The 14,371-nt window shown below is 37.8% G+C and overlaps 1 protein-coding gene across 1 annotated transcript; it reads left to right on the top strand.

Annotated features, from left to right (window-relative positions):
* Positions 1 to 117: 117 nt before the first annotated feature.
* mrpl13 (mitochondrial ribosomal protein L13) lies at positions 118 to 14,221 on the top strand. Its single transcript, XM_042424340.1, has 7 exons — positions 118 to 231; positions 2,851 to 2,974; positions 3,261 to 3,354; positions 4,081 to 4,141; positions 5,832 to 5,918; positions 7,792 to 7,913; positions 14,072 to 14,221. Exons 1-7 carry the CDS (start codon positions 205 to 207, stop codon positions 14,094 to 14,096), a joined length of 540 nt encoding a protein of 179 aa, XP_042280274.1. The 5' UTR covers positions 118 to 204; the 3' UTR covers positions 14,097 to 14,221.
* The last annotated feature ends 150 nt before the right edge of the window (positions 14,222 to 14,371 follow it).

Here is a 14,371-nt window from a genome sequence, read left to right as displayed (position 1 = left end):
AAAGGTCAAATATCCTAACATTTAATACAATGATAGCAATGAAATAGCAGGGTGTTGTATTTTAGAACATTAGCTAAATATACATAATTGCGGAACTGTGAATTCTCAGGTCATGTTTCAGCCGAGTAAAAGCTCACAGCGGACCGTCACTCACGTTGAGTTGAGGGTCAAATGCTTTGAGGATGTGCTAGTAGTGTTATCAAAATGTCAAGTTTCTCCAGATCTGCCCAGGTAAATTTATATTTTATGTATCACATTATCTCACTGTAGCTACTGTTTAACCGTTATATTTATCTGCGAGGTCGTGTCGTCACATCATATGCTGTTAGCAACCGTTGCTAACGAGCTAGCCACGGTGTGTGTTATGTGATGAAGTTGTAATAAAACTAACAAATCTAATGTTGTTAAACCGTCAGTGAAGGTTAAACCAGCGGACTGTGGGTTAGAGAGAGTCCCCACAGAGCTGAAGCTGTTGTAGCTTTACTTTAGTCTTTTAGCTCAAACGCACTTAGCATCTTTAAACTGTCACCTGCGTCCTAACATCATATCTGCATGTTATGTTAGCTTGAAGCAAGCATTATTTTATTTGTTTTGTTTGTTTTATAGCATGCATGCGTTTACAAAATTGTGTAATTGCGTCTATAAAAGCTTCAGACATTGACATACAGTAGTGTGGTGCTCATACCTGCTTTATTACTTGCTGCATATTTTAAGATTTTATGACATTTTAGAAATGTAAGGACCTAAAATTTACGAAATAAAAAGGTTTGATCCGTTTATTCCATGTAGGAGAAGTCAGGGAATTTGATATATTGTCTTTGTGAGTTAGAAAATGTTAAATGCGTCATTTTAATGGAACATAATGTATTGTCATACTATTTTGGCACGTTCATAGTATAAGTTGATGTTTTTTTTGTGTTTGTTTTTTTAAATTTTATTTACATTTTATCAATACAACAAAGACCTAATACAAACATCACAAATTCACAACACAAGGACATTATGCCAGATGTTACAGACCAAAAGATATAAATATAATATTCATCTTTAGAAGATTGTTGCATCACTAATCCTTCTTGACTGGACTTCTCCTTTTTACATACAAGGTTCAGGTTTCTGTTAATTATACTGGTTTTGTATCTTGAACGGTACAGATCACCTCTTAATCTAAGTGTCCATTATTTATATAGTCTTCTGTAAGTGTCCATGTAAGCCATTATCTCGATAAAGTCCTTTAGCCAGTAATTCAAACAAAAACAATTTGATTTCCTTACTTCAATTTATTAGTACAATCCTTTTCACAGAAAGGAATACAGATTTCAACGTTAATGCAGAAATGTACTTGTCCAAAGTCAATTTTTACTTGCCCCTATACAAATTGTTTTAGTTATTAGCAGTTATCAAATAGACCTCACAACAAAAACTAATGTTAACTGTAATGTTTAATTTTTATTTAAGTAAATGAAACTGAACAAGGACAGAGTGTCATAAATGTGAAGCAACAAACATTCTTGCATATCGAAAATGGCATTTGGTAATTTTTTTATTTATGGTAATTCTTTTTACCACTTGCCCGATTGAGCAAGTGAGTTGCTAGATTTACTAGCCTGATGTGGCATTTTACTTGCCCTGAGCAATCAGGCACCTTATTGTTGAACCATGAAATACTTTTGTTATCAGGTGTTGTGTTACTGCAGATTTCAATCAATCCACTTGAACTCCCAGCAATCACACTTCTGGGCATAGTGATACATCCACATTTAATATTAAACATAAAATATTTTGGACTCGTACTCAAGATTTTCCTATTTATATGTTATTTAAATAAGAAAAATAAGAAGTTGGTTTTAAAGGCACTGCAAACTAGGGCTGCAACTAAGGATTATTTTCATTATCGATTAATCTGACAATTATTTTCTCGATTAGGTGTTTGGTTCATAAAATGGTGAAAAATGTAAACCACTGTTTCCCACAACCCAATGTGACGTCTTCAGTCGTTTTGTTTTGTCTCAGCCAACAGTCTACAACCCAAAGATAATTAGTTTACTATTGTAGAGGACTAAAGAAACCAGAAAATATTCACATTAGAGAAGCTGGAACCAGAAAAATTGTAAATTTTCTTTTTTAAAAATTACTCGAAATGATTAATTGATTATCAGAACAGTTGACAATTAATTTAATTGTAAGCAACTAATTGATTAAGCATTATAGCTCTACCGCAAACCTACACAGGTCTCTGGCAGGTGAAAGGTGAACAGAGCTGTGATGGGAAGGCCAACAGACTCTATTTACTAATAAAAATGATAAATTGTGATTTGTACCGTTGTCACAGGTGCAACAAAGCCGACAGGCATGCGTTAAACATGAGCGTATACACGCAGCATGGATGTTTATTTTGCTGTACGTGTGATTTAACCTACATTCCTTGAGTCTAAATCCTGTTTCTGCCACAAGCTGTGCAGTGGAGGCGTTTGACACTTATCCCTTCCTTCATTGCTGCCCGTGCATAGTAATGTGTAGTGCAGAGAACAGGAATTAAATGTGATACTCGGTGCGTTTGTTCTCAAAATCTGTATGAGAATGTCATTAAAAGAATAATTTGGGGTGTTTGGTGTTGCATATTCAAGGTTTCAAGGTCATGAACTCTTCATTTTATGACAGTAAGAGTACAGAAACATTAGAAATAAGGAATAATAATTTTTGTTTAGAAGTATTCTGTCCTTGGAATAAGTAGCTTGAAACAGGAAACAAGCTGCCATTTATTGTCACAGAACCTGCAGGGTCTGTCTTGTTCCTGATAGCATTTATCCACACCTGTCAGTTTATTTAACCTATTCTCTCTCCTTTCAGCAATGGGCGACTTTCGCACGGTCCTGGTTTGTAATCGATGCCCGGATGCAGCCTCCTGGGAAAATAGCGACCATGTGCTCTGTTAGATTACAGGGGAAACACAAACCCATCTACCACGCACTGAGTGAGTACTTCACTCTATCGCATAACAAGGTTGTCGTGGCATGAAACAGCCACATGATGTCGGTAGAGGATAAACTCTGTATATAGAAAATATATTTTCTTTCTGCTCTCTAATGCATAATACCACTACCAATACTATAAGAGGACATTTGTGTAATGTTCTTTGTTTTTTGGATGATTTGTCTTTATCCTTAACTTGTTGTTAACCAGAGGAAAACTGCTGTTGGTATAATAATTGTGTCTCTCTGATCATATTTTTTATTAACCAAACCTTGAACATCTTGCAGGTGACTGTGGTGACCACGTCGTAGTAATAAACAGTAAACACATAGCTTTCTCTGGAAACAAATGGGAGCAGAAAGTCTATTCATCACACACGGGGTAAGTGCATAATACTACAGTACCTCACAGAGAGCAACTTGGAAAATATAACAGGAATCAAAATATAAATAGAAAACAGCTGTGTTGCTGTGACCTCTTGTTCACACTTGTAAGAAGTGTTTGCTTTTTGGCCACCTGCATCAGTGGTTTTCTAGTGTTGTGTTTTTATTTATTTTCTGGACTCACAGACTTGTTTTCTGTCTAAAAGATGATTTTGCTCATAATGACAGCTGGTTATGAAGAGGAGAGCTAGCCATGAATAATCCAGTTTCTCCTGTACTGTAATTTATGCGTGTACATTTGAGAGTCGAGGCTATTTCTCTAAGCTTATACAACACAGAGTGACACATAGTGAGGTCCGCATAGGATGCTCATATATTCTCCGGCTGCTAAAAAGACATTAAAAGACATTACTTCTATGTCATACAAGTGGATAATCTACTTTCTTTGTTTAGATGAGCGAACTGCAGAATCCAAAACAGAATTCTCTCTCTCATCTTTTAAATATATTCATCACTTTATTGTGTTCAGTAGAAGTTTATTTGTGTAAGCAGCATTGTTTCCTTTATGATTATAGAACTGTTAATGGAATACAAGATAAGTTTCAGAGATGTCAAAGCATTGTAGCTTCATATCATCTTATACAGGCAGGTTGAATTACAAAGCACCATGTTTAGCTTATCATGCTCAACATGCACTCATTTAGTTTTGTCTTCTTATCTAAAGGTATCCAGGTGGATTCAAACAAGTCACAGCTGCCCAGCTCCACTCCAAGGACCCTAAAGCTGTAAGTGTTGTCAATCAGTATTCTTCATTTTTAAAACATTATTTTCACAAAAAAATATTCTAAACATTTTAGAAATACCGCTGCTGCCTTTCATCATGTATTTCTATTACATTGTATGTGTGATTTAACCCACATTGATGGAGATTAGTCTTCATTTCTATGTCTGCCACATGCTGTGCAGAGAAGGTATCAGCTGCTGTGACACTTATCCTTTCCGTCATATGTGCTGTTTGTGCATATTAATGTGAAGCGCGGAGAACTGGGATTTAGCAGCAGTGGATTTTCTCCGGTGATGTTTCGTACGTTCTGAATATCAGTACAAGAATGTCAGTTCAAGGATAATTCCTGTGGTTTTGGTTGTGTTGCATATTCATGGTTTCAGGGTTACAGACTCTTCAGTGTGTGACAGGAAGAGTAGAGTCTGGCTTCACACTACAGCTTTCTTCACACAGTGATAATTGCATTCAGAACTTGACGTGACCTACATACAGTACTTACAAACCACTGGCAGTCGACTCCTTTGTTACGAAACATCCAGGCTTTGGCATAAGAGAGAAACAGCAACTTTTTGTCTTTATTGTCCAAAAAAATCATCATGAACATGAGCACTGTGGTCTATTTTGATTTCATCCACAAAAACAGTGCTGGTGCCATTTTAATGACTCAATAGAACATCAAATGTGTATCAATTCGCACCTGAAAAATCCCCAACAAATGGACTATTTACTCCTGTTGAAGTAACATTTGCTAAAAACCACAATGCCCAGGTGTTTTAGGAAATTGCTCAGCTTATTAAAAAAAAATATTTGTGACCTTAAAAGAAAACGTTGAAAGATATCTACTTGATTTGACTCATTTGGATGGATGGAGCTTCAAATTAGCTTCAGATAAACTTTTAAATACATTTTTGCACAGAAGGAGGACTGTGGATCTTGCCCCCCATCACTTACATTGTAAGCACATTATGAAGAGATCTTCTAATGGTCGGTATGAACAGGAGGAATGATTATGGCAAGAAAAGCCTGTTTCAATGTTCATTTGGGCTCCTGACTGTTGTTTTAAGACAGACTTGAAAAATTGTGAATCTGTCCTTTAACCTGAATCCTGAGCTCTGCTGGCCAAGAGTGGTTTTGATGTTACACAATAGCAACAGGACTGTTCAGAATCATTTAAACATCAACAGCAACAGTTTGTTGAGTGTTTCCACGTGGAGAAGTTTCAGTAAATGGTTCTTGTCTTGTGGGAATCAACGGAGGTAGGTGAGTGACCTGCACTGCTTCCCAATCTGTATTTTACAAAACCAAGAGAGACACATACTCAGCTGTTGGCTCTTTGCTGATCCAGATTTTAGTCCAGTTTCTGACCACAGACGTTTGTCCTGAAGGTAGTTTAGTCAGAATGAGGTTTGGAGGGTTTACCGAGGTTTGAGGAGAGAGACATGAAATTGGACAGATGAGTGGTTTGTCAGCACTGCCTCTGTCCAACATCTACAGCCAATATTTCTGTCCAGTAACTCTGTCCAAGTTGAATTCACATTTGTGCAACCAGTTTTGCATTGAAAAACAGTTTTTGGAAGCAAATGTTAGAAAAATATAGAAAACATTATGTGAAGTTGCTATAGACACTGACTTTTATAAGAAACAGTGACTTGACTGTATGTAAACTGTGTTTATGTCATTCTCCTCACCAGATTGTGAAGTTAGCCGTTTACGGCATGCTGCCTAAGAATCTGCACCGGCGCACCATGATGCAGCGATTACACATCTTTCCTGAAGACGTAAGTTCACTGTTCCTCCTTATCTCTCAGAGCTAATGTCCCCCTACATCTTCATCATCCAGCTTTATCATAGACCATCACAAAGAGGACACATCATCTGATATCATTTTGCAGATATAGACCTAAACGAATGAGCCAGTTTTCATAAATATGGCTGCTTGACCCCTGTAAGGTATTTTTAAATTAATTAGTGTACAATTAATATCTTTTGTTCCACTGGGTTGGTTCAGTCAAGGAGAAAAAAATGGATGTTGCCTTTGACAGAGTAGAGTATTAGTGCTTTTCTTTACCTTTTGCCCACCTTCTTTACCTCACATCTTTCCAGTCGGTATGGATGTTTGAAGTGTGGACGTCCTGGCCAGTAGCCCGCTCCTTTAACATTCAGGCTATTATTTTACAGTGTAATGAGAAAACTGTTCTGTGTTTCTAACTGGTTCTTTCAACACTACTTTAAAAGTTTTTCTTGGTCTCATATAAATTTGAACTGAAATAAAATTTCATGTTGACACACCTCTCAAGGCAGCTGAGAGGAAAAGGAGCATTTCTCATATTTTCCCAAAGACCCGTTTTCCTCCTTTTTTAACAATAAAAAAACAATAAATTTTAAAAACACAGAAATTATTTTTAACTGCAAAAAGAGATGAATAAATGTGATTTCAGTTTGACTTGCACTTATCAATATTTTTATATACATTTTAATGTAAATGACTAAATGTAAAGTGAAAGGTGTCACTCGTTTTAACAAACCCACAGAAGAATTTTTACCTGACTTTATTGTTTTGGTTTTAAGAGCTGTCACTATATATGGTTCAGTCTCACTGCTCACATCAAACTCGTTTCCAGCAGCAGAAGATGGCTGTTTTTAGCAAAAAAGCTCAGAAACCTCACTGTGAGCTATCTGCCCAACCACAAATCACATCCAGACAAAATTAGCAACTAGCTGGTGAACACAGTGGAGCATTTAGCAGGTGAACAGCCAGATATTTTTCCCAGGAGTTGATGGAGACCAAAACGGCTTAAAGAAAAGTGAATACTGGACTTACATTCATCGGGGGGTCAGAAACACAACTCCAAATGAATACTAGTGTTGCTCCGTGTCTGAAGATATACAATTATTGGTCAACATCAGTGTTGTTCTTTGGATTTTCTGTGTTGTGTTGAACAATGTAACTTGTTCTGCTGCCCCCAATTGTATTTTAACATTGGATGTCTAATATGTTTCCATCATAACTGTCTCCTCCAGGTGCATTGAGTCATTGTTGGAGTGAATTATCGACACTGCAGTTCACAGACCTACAGTTCAGAAACATTTTTGGCACTTAAATGGATTCATTTTTTATTGTTTTAAAAGTACATAGATGAGAAGAACCAGCATCACACATCACAACTTCTGGAATACATTGAAAGAAAAAATGTACTTGACAGTCAGTTAATTGTCCTGGATTAACTGGATGTAATTTTTATTATAATACAGTATATATTATTGAGAACACTATTATCAATCAATCCTAGCTATGTGTGGAAAAAGGACGAAAACCAGATCTCTTGTGTTTTGGTTGGTGATGTAATACATGACGTGTTTGGTGTCAGAATGAAAGAAAGTCAGATACCTGTCATTTATTTTGGCCCGGTCCTGTCTTGATATCCACCAGCAGTGTTGATAGTGTGCACTGCAGCAGTGTGCATCTCTAATTACAAACATATGGCTTCCTGAGCCTTGTGAATGTCGACAGTCCCATCAGCAATTCAGAACAGTCCAGGCAGCATTAAGTTGCGTATGAGTAATTTTGAAAAGATGGCGCTTTCTGATCCCTACAGTTTTTTTTTGTTTTTTTTTTCAATATCTGTCTCTCCTCTGTCCACCCCTCACCAGGAGCTGCCAGATGACATCCAAGCCAACCTGACGGAGGAGCTGCCTCAGCCCAGAGAAATCCCCAGGAAGCTCAGCGAGTACACCCAGGAGGAGATAGACGCTTTCCCCAGACTGTGGACACCGTATGTTGAAAAACACACACACACAGCAATGCTCACGTAAACACAGATGCTGTATATACACACTGTGCATGTGTAGGTGTCACTGCATACAAACACAAATACAAATGGGAGGAGATGAATACACTACAATAGTATACACAGGATTAACAGGATCAGTGACTCACTCTCCTTAGTGCTGTCTCCCTTTCAAAGAAACTTGAGTGTGTGTGTGTGTTTGCGTGGAGTATTGCACATTCATATAAATACCTCTGAACAATAAGGTCTTTTAATTCAGCCCACACGTACAAACTCAAACTCACAACATTGTCTTGCTTGTGAGCTAAACTGAATCACTGTCATGAACCAGCAATGAGAAATCAACAACAATGTACTTGCTGTAGGATGTAATTGTAATGTCTCATTTTAAAGTGGAGTTGTTATCAGGTTTGATATTTAATGGTAATTCTTTGCCTGTGAGGGTCATTCATTGTGATGATCATATCAAGATGTTTATGTTAACTTTAGACACACTGGTATTTTTAAAAATGATTTATGTTCAGTTGCTACAAGCTGACACCATGCATAATGGCAAAAGCTGAAATTCCTACAGAGGAACAAACTCAAACTGATACTCATTTTTAGCACTATTTAAATTCAGTTGACTGAACTAAACATAAATTACAAAATGTAATGTTTTAACCCAAACTTCTACCTTCCAATGGCTTTTTTAATTGGCAGACAAACTTCCTACAAATAATTTCCTAATTTATAATACACACACGCACACACTCACAGTCGTGTTTCCATCTCTTAAGAGGACTTTCATTCATTCCCTGGAGACTTACCTTAACCCCTTACCCTACCCTTAAACCTTAAGTCTACACTTAACGATTTACGTTATGGGATTTACTTGCTTTATGTCCCCACAAAAAGGAATACCTGGTACACACACACACACACACACACACACAGACACATTACATTGACTTACATTCATTTCCTGGAGACTTACCCTAACCTTAATATAAGCCTAAACTAACTTTAACTTTAAACCAAGTCTTCACCCTAAAATTAATGATTTTACGTCAAGGGGACTTACTTTTCGTCTCCATAAGGGAGGCAAGTCCACACAAGTCTGTGTAAACAGATTTATGTCCCCCACATGAGACACACACACACACACACACTCACACACACACACAGTCATCTTCTGGTTTTCTGCACTAATAACAAACAGCCAGAAGGGGGTGATGTTGAACTGAGTACCATCTCACAATCCTACTTTTCATAAAGTCAGCTGATGTAGCAGAAAGTGTGCTTTGCTAAAGACCCTCTTTGTGTATAGTAGTAGTAGCTAGTAGCTCTTATAAACTAACATTAGATGATATCCTGTTTGGAATAAAGCAGTAGACGTGTAGTAATGTGCAAAGACAAATAATACTTTCAGGAAGTCTTTAATGACCTGATCCTGGATAAACAGGAATAAAAGTATTTCACAATCAAAACAAATATCAGGTTTGCAAGCGGATGGAGAGGCACCAACACAGTGGCTTTTTCTTTTAGCACTATCCTTTTTCCTGATATCACAGCAGGAAAAGCACAGGTGTTAATAATAAAATTAATCATGGTTCAATTCCATTCAGCTGCTTCAGTTTCAGGGTCCTGGGGCTAGATTAGTAAATGATGAGTACACATAGAAACTATGAATACACCACTTCCCGCACATAAGCTGGTCTTTATAAAAGCAGAATGTGCACACCTCACGCATTCTTCAGACCGGGCGTACATGTGTTTTTCTAAAGCGATGTGAGTGTGATGTGATGAGGTGGAGATGAAATATAAGCTGAGACACAGAATCTTTTAGTAAAACATTGTTTGTTTAGGTTGATAACCAGCTGCACTGATTGTGTGATATTTGTAAAATGCCAATCAAAGGCGCATTTATTAAGGTAACATTGATAAATTACTTTGTGTGATTCATTTTATTATTCTTTTAATTTATATAGGAGTCGACAGCTTATTTTACTGTTAATATTCTTTTTATTATCTATAGTTGTGACATGGCTTGTAAAGTCGGTTTAGAAAAGAGCGCAACAAATTAATCATTGATTACATTTGAGATATTACTGCCGACGATGGTTTATGGTCCATGTGATGAATTAATGACATGGACGATATAAAGAGCCTCACAGCAGTGTGTAATGACAGCTGTTCTGCTGTTGGAAAACCTCGCCGGTGCAACACAGTCGGTGAAACTGCACCTCTACTTTCCCGTCAGTTTCACTGACAGGTGTACAGACTGGCGGAGCAGGCGGCGAACTGATATGAAAACAGCTGGTTCAAAGTGTGTTTTCATCCATTTACGGTTAATTGTGGGAGTGGAAATGAGGCTCGTGCACGTGCGCCCAGTTCCACGACGATTGAGATTTATAAAACAGAACCATGTGTGCGCACAGCTTTTATAAATCTGACAAAAAGAATGCGTCTGCATAATTTTCTTTGTGTGCGCACACAGTTTTAGTCATGAATCCACACAGAGTTTTATGCATCTGGCCCCTGACATTGTGCATGCTGTCACACTGTCATGTCATGGCTCACTGGGACACTTGAACAGAACAGAGCCATTGTTAATTTTATTAGAAACACATGTGCTTTCCCTGCTATGACCAGTCAAAACCTCTGCTGTGAAAAAGGTCTGTTGTGAACATTTGGATTGTTGTTGACTTGTGAATTTGACTTTAGAGGAGAGGCTCAGGCGCTGTGTCACTGACACAATCTTGTCAGTGACACAATCTCTGTTAATGAGAATGGGAGTTTGAACTCACCCTTTGCCCTGTCCTGCTCAGACCACGTCAGAGGTGAAAGGCGCTTTTACACAGCACAGCGTTGTTTTCATGTTTTTTTACGAAGCAACGCATGCATGAGTAGATCCAACTGAAAAGCCTGCCAAGCCCTTCTCGTGGCCAGTTTGACTCTGACACTTAATAAGTTGTAACATTTTTTTATTGTAACTATAAACACATGTGGCTGCGGTGTGAATGATTGTCAGCCAACAAAGAGCTGTCCATATGTGACATGATGTACAGAAAGCAACAAAGAGGGGAATTTCCACCAAAAACCACACTTTCAGTGGGAGTTGTGGACACGGTCGCCTCCCTTACCGCTCCTGCGTAAATTTAGTTGTAGGTACTTGCATAAACTTGTAGTCCCTATGAAAATAAGCTTTTCCCCCAAGTTGACATTCTTACTTACTGTCTTTGTGGTGTTTTCTCTCACGAGTGAGAAATCTTCTCTGTATTCTGGGGCCATGGAGAGTCTACAAGTCAAATACATGTAGCTTTAAGTCAAAGGCAAAACAAACAGCTACTAGACAGAGTTCCTGAATAAAATGATGATATCTTGATGTTTTTCATGTTTAGACTTTGATTCACTTTTTTTTTTTTTTTATCACAGTGTCACACAACTGTTGTCTCTAATAATGTGATGTTATGTGAGGCTGTGTTGCCTTTTGTCTTGTGTACATCGATAAAAACATTTTATCGTTTGTTTGTTCTTGGGATTCAATTGTCTACGATCGGTGCTTGTGTTGTGAAGTTTCTTCATGACAGTCGGTGAACTCTTGTCACCATCTTGCTGAATGGTTGAACATCTGAAAATACCCGGGACAACGATGGAAATGAGTCTTGGACTTTATCGTTCTGTCCCAGACAAAGTCCGATAAGTTGTTTTTAAAATATTTTGGAATGTTGTCTATAAAGTTACATTACATTACGTTACGTTAGTGCCCTTTGAGTTTCCCTGAAAAGCTTTATAAATGGAGGCTATTGTTCATTGTGCTGCCACCAAACATCATTGAGCTGCTCTAGAATATAACGGCCTCTCAGCTTGAACTCTGTAAATGTGTCTGTGGTCGTATTGTTCAGCAGGAATCATCTTTTCATCTTTTTTATTGTAATTAACAGCTGATGTTGCATCTGTAGTAGAAAAAAAACGTCCTGTCCCAAACCTTTTGAATATAAATGTCAAAGTGTGACAAACATAGGTGGAGAAAGTTTGTCTGTTTTCCGCCTCCTTCCTGGCTGTCGGGACACACAAGGTGTCTCTGTGGGAGGCGAGAGAGCATCTGTTATTTGGCATAATCATATTCATGGCTTTTCTGAGTGAAGTATTTTCTGGTGGGAGATTAGACTGACATTGTGACCCACGGTTTACTGTCACGATAATGTTGTATTTCTCTTGCTCCACCTGTAATAAACATCATTCTGACAGGTTAACTGAGAGCATTCTGTCCTCCACCTGCTCAGCACGAGCCTTAGCGTCCGTCTTCTACTTCCTTATCCAGGTCAGGGTCGCTCCTCTTCATCTGCAACAGCTGTAGCTCAACTCCAAAGTTCACTGGTGGTCTTTATTTTAGCTACTCAGAGTGTTTGTGAGCTTGTAAAAAAAGATCAAGTGGTAAATTTAAAAGTTTAGCCTTAGTGCTCAAACCAAAGGCTTGATACACTTTGACTCTCCAGGTTGTTGTATATGGTTCTACTTTTGGCTCAGAAGTAGCACCACATGGGAATATGAAAGATATCTTGGTTTGTGTAACACTTTTGTTTACTACATAGTTCCATATGTGTTGTTTCATAGTTTTTGTGTCTTCAGTATTGTTCCACAATGTAGAAAATAGTAAAAAGAATGATGAAAAACCCTTGAATGAGTAGGTGTGTCCAAACTTTTGACTGGTTCTTTGTCACGTTAAAGAATCAGTTCACCCAAATCACCATCAAAAACTATTGTCAGATAGTTTTTGGCTCTATAAGTCCAGGTTTTTTGACGTTTTCCTATTTTTTGGTCTTCAGAGTATTTTAAAATTACATTTAAAACATTGAACAGCAACAAGTCTTTCCAGAAACATCAGCTATCCTGCAAAAGCCAAAGACCTCAACGTAACTATTTGTATTGGAGCCACTTTCTACTGAAGAGACAGTTTAAATGTCATGTTTCACACACAAATGTCTGTTCACCCCCACTGTACTGAAGAAATCTCAGATTCTCAAAATCTGGTTAAATAAACCAAATTTATGCCGTACTGACCTGAATATAAGACTAAACAATATAGAATTTATTTCCTCCGTGGCAGAAGAACACATTACATGAACCTTCAGAAACAGACTCACGATAAACAGACTGTACTGTTGTTTGTAATTTGGGTGGACTGATCCTTTAAACTTTTTCCATATGGTACTTTACAATGATCCCAACACCATTTCAATGTTTCTGATCTAGTAAACGCTTCCATAACACGTTTAAACTAAAGATAACCCACATTTGATGCGCATATCTCAGGATACCTCAAAGTTGAAGTGTAATAACAGAATTAAACGAAATTTACACAGAAAGCCGTGATCCAAAAACTGTTTCCATTGTTACTGTCCTCTGTGTGTTTGAGCCTCGTACAGCATGTCTGTATTATGTTCGGCGTTGCTGTCAGAGTGTGCGTGCATGCGGTGATGAATGAGCCACCTCTTATTGTTTACTGGTTCAATCTCCTCAGCCAATCAGTGTGTCCGTTCAGGCCTGTCGCTGTGTGGTCGTCAAGGTCAAGCTAATCCTGGTTTATTTAAGAGATGGGCCTTAGCCTAGTTAATATTCACTCACACTCTTTATTCATTTTACTGATCAAATATGTGTGTGTGTGTGTGTGCCATGGGAGATGGGGTTGAGGTCATCGAGGGCGATTCAATCGTTACCCTTTATTAAACACAGTTAATATTCTCTCAGAAACCTTGGAGCTCAGGCAAAAGATTATTATTGGATATGCAGCCCCCTTTCCTCCCCGTTCATACAATACACACGCACACAAACAAGTACTCAGACAGAAAATCAACAACATAAACATACTGCTGTAGTTGATAGCAGAGCTATTACACTTGATAACATTTTTTCTACTTTGTATCAAAAGCAATACAGCATGACCTGATAATATCTGTCTGCAATCTCTGTTCAAAATTAAAGAGAGCAGACACAGCATCTTCTTTTTGTGTTTTGTCTCATTTTGAAAAAAGAAAACGATAAGATCTGTCTGGTTTCTCATCTGTCACTATCTCGCCATGTTTTTCCGTGTAATCGGTCCTTTTCCCCGACTTTTATGCCTCTCCATACTAATGTGTTGTCTTGTGTTTTCTCCACAGACCTGAAGATTACAAGATGAAATGAATCAAAGAAGCCCAACGTGACCGAAGCAGAAAAGGTTTTCATAATAACGTTACACTGAAAATAACAGTTTCTTCAATTTTGTTATGATACTTGAACAAGTGTTAAATCAAACAGGTTTTATAGGATTTCAGTGACATGTTTGATTTCTTCTGGTCAGATGAAAGATGAAAAAACATTTTAAAAAACAAAGTCAGATGAGTGTTTCTGCTTAAAGGACCAGTTTGTAGGATTTAGTGGCATCTAGCGGTGAGGTTGCAGAGTGTACAGTGTTTGGT

The sequence above is a fragment of the Thunnus maccoyii genome, chromosome 10 (genome assembly GCF_910596095.1).
Source record: "Thunnus maccoyii chromosome 10, fThuMac1.1, whole genome shotgun sequence".
Lineage (NCBI taxonomy): Eukaryota > Metazoa > Chordata > Actinopteri > Scombriformes > Scombridae > Thunnus > Thunnus maccoyii.
This window is presented reverse-complemented; position numbering and strand designations above follow the sequence as displayed.

Bases quoted from the DNA above. Each gene is read 5' to 3' on its own strand.
- mrpl13 (XM_042424340.1), top strand. From the start codon at position 205: ATGTCAAGTTTCTCCAGATCTGCCCAG. The intron at 2,975-3,260 runs GTGAGTACTTCA...AACATCTTGCAG, and splicing joins ACCCATCTACCACGCACTGA to GTGACTGTGGTGACCACGTC. The intron at 7,914-14,071 runs GTATGTTGAAAA...TTTTCTCCACAG, and splicing joins TTCCCCAGACTGTGGACACC to ACCTGAAGATTACAAGATGA.